General features: G+C 39.8%; 1 protein-coding gene across 1 annotated transcript in view; it reads right to left on the bottom strand.

Annotated features, from left to right (window-relative positions):
• Positions 1 to 5,070: 5,070 nt before the first annotated feature.
• Positions 5,071 to 9,291, bottom strand: part of MRPL3 (mitochondrial ribosomal protein L3) — a gene marked incomplete at its 5' end in the record, with an annotated part of 32,137 nt that continues 27,916 nt past the window's right edge. Inside the window, one exon of the mRNA XM_082326729.1 lies at positions 5,071 to 5,925. Within this exon, the coding sequence (XP_082182855.1) occupies positions 5,776 to 5,925 (150 nt within the window). The 3' untranslated portion in view covers positions 5,071 to 5,775. The remainder of the gene's footprint in view (positions 5,926 to 9,291) is intronic.

The raw sequence follows: 9,291 nt of genomic DNA, 5'->3' as shown, positions 1-9,291 counted from the left end.
CAAGCAGTGATTTTTCAACTCATCATGGGCAGTAGCTAGGTAGGAGCTCCAATTCCACGAATTGCCAGTTGCCTACTTAGATCAGAAAGCAAGAACATACCTCAGGTCTTTGGTATTCAAACAGAAAGGAGTCTACGGCATATCAACCATACATGTAGGTGGGAACCCACATGTGATATCCTGCTGGAATGAGGAAAGTGGGACAAAGATATAGCGAGCTAGGACATTATTAGTCCTCATGTTATCCTGGACACTGATGCTGCTGGAAATCTTTCTTGTGAATCCCACACCAGTGACACATTCACACTTACCATGCACACACTTCTGTAAAATGAAGGGAGAGACGCAAGGAAGAGTGCGCTGACAGAACGACTGGGGACCGAGCCGGTGTGATAGCCCTCCCCAGTTCACTTCACACGTCTTTCCAGGTACTTCATGAGGCAGGTCAGCAGGCTGCATTAATTTGGAGACCATCAGTCCTAACGTACCCACCTTACTACCTGACACACCTTGCTGCAATACACGCTACGACATAGCCCCCAGAAACAACTGCCAGCTTTCTATCTGTTTTTCTGCCACACTTCAAACACGCCAGAGCTGCACCAATTGAAATTACTTCTCTTTCTGGTGTGATAATGTTAAGGCTACATGTAATCAACTTAACTTAAATTCCTCCACCAGAATTTGCATGTTTTCTCCAAAACCAATAAATACCCAAGACTGAGGTGAGCATTTTTGCATGTTTTTACAGCTGTTAAGTGCCGTCAAGTGTGTTACATAAATAAATCATACTATGCTATGTTACACACTAAGGCACATAACAGTGCAGGGCAATTTGCTGCAGGTGAGAGATGCTTATTAAACACAATTAATAAGCACTATCTGTGCACTGAAGGGCATAGGAGCTAATTATTAGAAGACACGGTGTACAAGTAATGCTTACAATTATGTAACTGAGGCACTCCCACATTAAATTTCAAGGAGACGTGGGAATGACATAAATCTGGAGAAGGACCCAAGCCAAGCGATAGGGTTACAGACATAACACTCATAAAATGAATGAACCCCACCACTGTCCTTACTGTGGTTGTTAGGACAGGAAACACCCCTCTATTAGCCAGACTTTATGAAGCACCCTAGGACTGGGCCAGCGATTTCTTTTAAATAGCAGTTACCTTGGCATCATGTAGGAGCCCCGCACGCCGGAGCTCACAGGTACGGGGCTTGCAGCAGCGCACTCGCCCGCCCTGCATCGGGCTGCCAGTGCAAAGCTGCTGGCTGGGGGCATCAGGCTCTCGGCTGCTGGGCATTGCAGAGGCAGCTGGGTTACACAGATCAGCCTCACCCACGGTTTACGTTGTAATCAGTCTTCTTTCAGTCCTCCAGAAGTTTTAGAATTCAGCAAGGAAACAGTAACTTCAGCAAAAGCTCGGGGCGTACCAGGCTCCAAAATCCACATGGACAGTGGAAGAAGGTGAAATTCTACATGTAAACTCCTGTCATCCCTTCAGCTTACTAGAATAATATTTGTTAAATGCTAACAGAACAAACCACATTTTTGCACATCAAATGAAAAAAAAAACATTTTTCCACATCAAATGAAAATAGCAAAGGAAAATGTTTATCCGTCTCACATAATGACAGAGCAATGGTATTTAAAAGTATGGATTCCAGAGAAATAAACTCTCCTTGTTTATCATCAATGACTGCAATTATGTTGTCAAGTGATAGATGAGTGTTTTGATTTCCTCCTCCTGCTGTCTTTCTACCTTCAACTTAGGTTGTAAGCTTGCCACTGTTTATTCATGTACTATTAGAACCACTGAGAGGGGTTATTAATCAAGAGTATTTATTTTTCAAAGCAGCCACACCATGAAGCCATGGATACAGCTAAAGCTTAACCCTACACCCTCCTCCAAAGCAGCCTGTTAGTGATGTTAAACACACCCCACTAGCCCAAACAAACAGAAGAGCCGAAGGAGGGAGTAAAGTGCTCCTGGACGCGCAAATCCCAGCTCAGCGCCTCGCTCACAACCCTTAGATGCACAAATGCCTGCAGACTAAATATGAAGGAACTGCTTGGTATCTGCATTTTGCCTCATCATTACGGGCAGCTCCAGGCACAGTCAAATTCCCAGGATGTATGGGCACTGGTGTACGTTAGCATTTTGCCAGACAACACGAGAAAAGAAGAGCTGCACAACAGGTTTCCTGCTAAAATGGTAATAAAGTAGAGGACACAATAAACCTAGTCGCACTCATGGTTTCAAAAGCACTCAAGCTTTTTGCTGGATCCCCTTATGATTTTTAAACACCAGAAAGCAAAATGGTACGTGCTAGGGAACGTGCAGGCCCTTTACCAGCCCAAGGACGCAGAAGGGGCTGAGGAGAGAGCACACGACTTTCCAGCGTTATACTCCCAGAGGAGATCAGTACTTTGTTCTCTCTATGTGCCAAAACAGGTACACAGTTCACAGCAGATCTCAACTACTTCACAAGTTATGGCAGTGGTAGCAGAGCTTGCCAACAATTATTTCCTCGGACAACAAAACAGACTACAACAATTGGGTAGGATGTTGTCCTACGGGATTCAGACTGCCGGTAACATGTTCAGCTCCTTCTTCTTTAATAATCTAAGGTAATATGGAATAAGAGCTTCTTTTTGTTGCTGTTGTTGCTGCCTGGGCATACGTTCCCTGATGGCTCTAAACTTTCAGTACTCAGGAATAGCAACAAAATGCACAGATTATCTACTTACAACAGAGCCCTTGGTTTGCCTTTTCAGAAAAATGAACACATCCTTTAGCACAAGAAACTGCTGGCTCATCCAAGACATGAGGACTTGGTATTTGCCTCATTTTGTCTGCTTTTATTTGACTCTTAAAAGCACATCTGCTTGATAAGCCACAACCTTCAACCATGTTGAGGGAGTAAAGAACAAGTACTCAGCTCCAGCACCTTCGATGAGACCTAAAAATACTTCAGTAAGCACCCATAGCCTTTTCTAAGAACAAACTTGTAGGTGGGCTTAAAACATTTGGTGTCATTACACTTCTGAACAATTTCACTCCTTGAAATACATTCAGCCTGCCTTTCTCCTGCACAAAGTCCCTTTATTAGTCAGAAGAGCAGAAGACGGAGAGATGGGGAGCATATGGAAAATTAAATACAAAACACCATAAGCCTTCCAACGCCTGATGGAAGAACAGGTCTAATAGATGTTTACGTTCCTATCTAGGGTGCAGTACTCTGAGCTCACATCAACAGATCTTAGCCACCTCACCCTGCATCTGCTCTACAGAAAATACTTACCTTCAGGACGTCAGTCTTTACTTGAACTATGAAAGCTCGTCTTTAGTGTCCAAGCACTCTTAATAAACAAAGATAGAAACGGTTTCACCTGTACATCTCAAGAAAAATGAGACTAATACCTAGCTGAAAAAGCAGCATCCGGAAAAAATAATATGGCTCACATATAACATGCATTTGAAAAGCACAGCTGCAGAGCCTCCTCTGATAGTACATAGGCTTCAACAGAAATTTTAAAGCTAAACAAATGGAAGGCAACGTTAACTACAGAACTTCCTCAATTACTGCAGTCATTCCCTGGACAACGAAGCTAAAAAGGAACACGATCAGATAATTGGAATTTCAGTTTATGCCAAAAAGGGAGTTCTCTTACCAAAAAAATAGGAATTGAAGTAGGTTGTTGATTTTCCCCTCAAGCTGAAGTGTCATTTGATACAGAGTTAATTTTAATTTACTTTTTTAGACTTGTGGGTCCCTTTGAGCTCACATTTGGTTCTTGGTGCTTTCCAAGGCATACACTGAAAGCAAACCCAAAATGTAACAACTTACAGGAAAGGATCCCACAGTATCATTACCAATTAAGTAAAAAAAAAAAAAAAAAAAACCAACAACAACAAATCTCCTCAACGAAAGCATATGTGTGCGAGAATTATCCCATAAACCACAGCAGGACAGCAGGCTACTCATCTGGAGACACCCTGATTTGCATGTGTTTGACAGCAAGTAAACCTGAAACTTTTAAAATCTATTTTGTAATCAGGAGATTGAACACCAAACCCAAACAGCTCTTCAGGAAGTGGCAACTATCTGGAACAGGCGACAGGTTGCACTCCTTACTAGCATGACGGCCAAAACATGACATCCCACTGGGTATTTGCTGCATGTATGGGCTTTTTGCACCACATCTGCTGTGCGTGTCTGATGTCTGCGCTTGCAGAGCCAGTGCTACCGAAGAGAAGGGGAAGCATGAAGGTGATGCTGTTACTCAGCATTCTGATGAATAATCAGAATAACGGAATTTGAATTGCATTTTTAATTGCATAATTAATCCAGCTAAGAGGATACCCTACAATGTAGATATTTACCAGTTCACATTTCCATACTACAGTCTCTTAATGATCTCTCCCAGTCTACTACAAGCCAGTAGCTATATACAGCCTCTTCAAGACAGCATGTGGTTTCTTCAAGCTATTACAAAAAAATTCAAAACATCTTCAGTGACCGAGAGACACCATAACGACAAGGACATCACCTTTTAAATTGGATAGTATTAGTAAGGTCTTTAGAAATCTCATATTTACTTTAGATATTTGATGTCTTGTGATGAAGCTGCAAAGATGAGTAGGCAGCACTGCCACAGTATTACCGGTAGCTTAGTATGTGCAAATTCTTGAACTACTGCAAGACTTGTAAGCAAGCGCTCAGATGGCACTGACAATTATGCAGGTACTTGCTTCTGTATGTGAGAGGATTTACAGTGTTCAAAAGATCAGACTTATAAATAGTAAATCATGTAAGATGAAAAATAAAAGGAGCTTATTGATTCCAGCTATTATTGAAAGGTGGGGAAGAATAAACATTATCATAAAGACAAATCCTTCACATTTGGCCTGTTTTCCTTGTAATAGCTCCCCTGAAAGAGCATAAGAATCCAATACAGAGACAACTGTAGATGCAGAGCCATTTCTTCAGAGATCATGCAAGGGATCCTGTGTGAAGTTCGGAACAAGCTGTCAGCAAAGGCGACAAACAGGTGGCCACTGCAGTCTTAGTGCTGCTTTGTTACTGAACATTTCCCATCCGAACGCCCCCTCACCGTACACACTGCCAGAACTCTCTGAAGAGACAGACAGTGGTTGGCACCATCTTTCCTCTAGAAAACTTGTTGGGTATCCACTACATTAAAATCCACACAACATGAAAGCAAAAAGAGAGGAAGAGCTCTGGTGAAACGAAGGAAACAAAACAAGCTCATGCTGCTACAGAGCAATGCATTTTCCTGTTTTATTTTGGATTATTCTTCACGAAGTTGGACTCACATCTGATTTATCCATGCCCCCAGATGCCAAAGCAGATTTGAAAGTTTTTTTGATTATCAGAGTTGGCTAGAATACTTTCCACAAAAGAGAAACAGAAAGTTTGGTAGCATTCAGAAAATTAAATGTAACCATCTTCAAAACAACAGTTTTTCAGCAATGTGTAACTTTTCACAGCCTGTGACAGAGGATAAAGGATCACTGTAGACAAACTGTTTGGTGTGCTTTACAACCCGCCCCTCTGACGCACCTGCTGCTTTAAATACAGGTTTGAAATTGCCAGTGGTAAATCTTATTACCTGACCAAAATGGCAATATCTGAAGTGTTCAAGTCAGTTGGCCAGACTGCAATTCATAGATTTACTCTTGTACAGCATTGCAAAGTTCATGAAAATAACAAAATTGTGTTTTTTCAAAGATATGAAGAACATTATGCATATGTGACAGATGGATCCGTGAACTGGAAAATCTCCTCATCATACAAGTCTTCTGGTAGTTTTTCATCTCCGTCAGCAAAAAACGTAGGGAATGGAGGGTTTTTATTGCAGTCCTTGTAAGTAGGCAATTTGCTATCTTTGACCTAAAAAGCAGGAGGGGGAAAGGTCAGGTTAATAAATCTTCCAGAAGACTTTCAGATAGTGGTACACTAGAAATTAAAGAAATCACCTTGCATGCATAAGAAAAAAAACCCAACAGCATTCACATTACACTTGTTTATCTGAAGAATTCCATGTATAATCATCAGTTATTTTAATATCAACCCCAGCTATTGAATTTAACATTTTGTACCTGTCATTAAGGCGTTTTTTTTAAAAAAAAAAAAAAAACAAAGAGCAAAACAAAACAAAAAATCCAAAGAGAATTTATCGCTTGTATCATACTGTGAGAGAATCAAAACCTACTCTCATGAATTCATTGCTCAATATTTTAAAATGTTATTAAAATAATGTGTGTAAGTATGGCTTCTTTGAACTGTTTATGTCCCATGGTACTTTTCCTACACGACATATCAAGTTATATTATGCAGTGTAATCACCTCTTCAACATCCAAGACATGTTTTTGTATTTATGATACAAACTAATTATGGCAACTAATTTTGCAAAGAGATGTGCATGTGCAGTCCCTCTGGCTACTGTAGAGCTATTCAATGATTGCAGAATTAAGCATCTAGAATTCCTCACCCAGGAATCAGTACTCAAGTTTGTAGAACATGAGCCTTTAAAAAAGTTAATTTCCAAGAACTGTAGTGCTACAGAGACATAACTTTCCTTTACTGACCTCTCTACATGTGAAAAGATTTAAAATCTAGCCCCTGAAACTCCAATCTCTGAAGAAAATTAGTAGCTAGAATTATCAGCAAAAAGCAGTTTGTCTGCAGTAGAAGATAGAAAGCTGGTATCTCTGAAGAAAAAAAGAGCTACAAATTCTCAAGCGGTGAAATTTTGTTTAAAATGAAATTCTTCATTTCTATATTGCTACATATGATCTTCCTCCTGAGCTGTAATAATCCCTTTCAGCCACTATATTCAACTGGATTAAAAAAAGAAGTACAAACAGATTAGACAAAGTTTTAGTATAGAGAAGATAAGCTCTGCCTCTTATTTTTTTTGGTGGGCTTTTAAAGAACAGGAAGCTTGTTCTTACTTGGTTGGACAAAAAAATGCACACAAGACAATTGTGATTTACACCAGAAATTAAATAAAACAATTTTATGCCCACTGACAGTTCTGTTCTGACAGCACTGTATTTACCAGATTCATATCTGCTATTACTTGAGCCTTTCCCAAAGTCCACGAGGATTCCTGCAGATAAGTGCACAATAAATTTGACTTAAACTTCAGCTTCTGAAAAACTGTGGGGTTCCCCCCCCCCTTGAGGAAGTTCCAACAGTTTTCTAACTGCAGGCTTGATAAACAAAAGAAAATCTTTTACTAAGAATGAGGGGGTGAAGGGCTTAACACGTTGTATTGGTTAGGATGGCTACTTAACTGTTCAGTAGATCCTTCCTCTTCTACCAGACACCTCCCTACTAAGTGTTCTCTATTCACTTCTTGTAAACTGCCAGGCATAACTACTGAAGTACCTGTAGTCCGGGCAGGTGGCAATTTTCTTTACCTATCTACATCGAATAAACTGGGCTGAGGTCCAAGTCCAAAGACCTTTGCTGCAACGGTTCCAGCAGCAGTTGAGTTCAGAGGAAACACAGTCAGATAGCTGCAATGGTGCCATCTGAACTGCTGAGGCTGAGAAGTCATCCTTCCCTTTCAGTATGTTGCTGCTGTTTCTTTTTCTATATGAAAAGATGTTTTAATAACTTCACCTGTAACCTATTATTTCCCTTGTCCCTTTCTCTTTTGCTCCCTAATCCTATTACACATCATAAGCCTTCTTTGTCAACAGTAAAAACCCCTACGGTCTCTACACAAGTTACAGGAATATTAGGAAGATGAGAATAAATAATTTTATTTTTGATAACTTATTTATTTCATATGTATCTCATTAAAATGTTTTTCATGTCTACTTTTTTGTTATTTTGGATTATTCTCATAATGAAATAACAATGTGCTGTTACATACAGGCGGTGTCACTAGAGGCAGTTTTGGACACCCGGAAAGCGAAAGGAATTTAAATTTTTTTCCTTTTGTTAAAACAACTTCTTATCTTAGGACTTAGAAGTAAGACATCTGCTCTTAACTGAAGGCAAACCCAATAGCCTAATCTTTGTCCTGTATTAGTTTATCTAAATAAATGTAAGATTTCTGCTCAGCCTTAACATTGCATTTTACATATTAATGTCAAGTGGCATTTTGCAGATAGTGCCTCTTGTGCGATAAGAAGAATTCTTAAAGTACATTCTTATGAAACATTTTCAACAGACCACTGCTGCTTTCAGAGTACAACACTGTTTCATTTTGCCCCTTCCAAACTCCTCAGAAGCATGACAGATCCCAGAACCATGAGCCACATCTGATGTTAAAATTATTTTCTTCTGATATGCTCTTTCTTTTGATTGGTATAATTGACACAGTATTTCTTTTGACTGGTGAAAACTACTGCTCTTTCTCCATCTTCTTCCACATTCACTGCTTTCAAATGCAATTAAAGTTCTACTCCTGAAGCACCATCTTAGAGCATCACTACCAAACTGAACGAACATGCCTCTTTCTCCCTTCCAAGTTTCCAAAGTTGTTAGACGGGTATTATTATTCCTATCAAAAGGAAGAACTCAATTTTATTTTACATCTGAAAGTATCTATTGGCAACTTAAAACACTGAACAATTTATCTGTCTTCTCAAGAGAATTACTGAATTACTTCCTTTACATTTATGAAGGATGCAGCATACCAAAGGTTTTCTGTACGTATTACCTCAGATTCCTGCACAAGTAATTTTACAATATTATAAGGGAGCTAAATGGTATGCAGCAGCAGTTACACTTGTCTGTATAAGCGTGTACACAGACAAGAAGTACATGTCACCCAGCACAGCTCTTCCTGTTCTCCCAGTAACCTTCTGAGAGCATCCCTAATAAAGGAAAAAACATTGGAACATTCAAGGCCAGGCTGGACGGGGCTCTGAGCAACCTGATGTAGTTGAAGATGTCCCTGCCCATTGCAGGGGGGTTGGACTAGATGACCTTTAAAGGTCCCTTCCAACCCAAACCATTCTATGCTTCTATGATTATTCCTCAGAGTCAAAAACCCAAGGCTCTGAAACTTGATCCTTATGGGTCCCTTCCAACTTGAGATATTCTATGATTCTACGAAAACAATGCCTCACAGCAAATAATATAAAACTGTACCAAATAACATTTCACTTTCTTCCTTCTCAATCATTTGAAGTTCACAAAATAATTGCTTTGGTAACCTTTAACAGTAAGACTGTACAAATAATTAACATACAAACTTATCTCCTAACTGCTTTTAGGCCCTAAGAAGAAAATGC

The sequence above is a fragment of the Platalea leucorodia genome (genome assembly GCF_965183815.1).
Source record: "Platalea leucorodia genome assembly, chromosome: 1".
NCBI classification, from domain to species: domain Eukaryota; kingdom Metazoa; phylum Chordata; class Aves; order Pelecaniformes; family Threskiornithidae; genus Platalea; species Platalea leucorodia.
The sequence above is the reverse complement of the archived record's forward strand: the minus strand, read 5'-3'. Positions and strand labels throughout refer to the sequence as shown.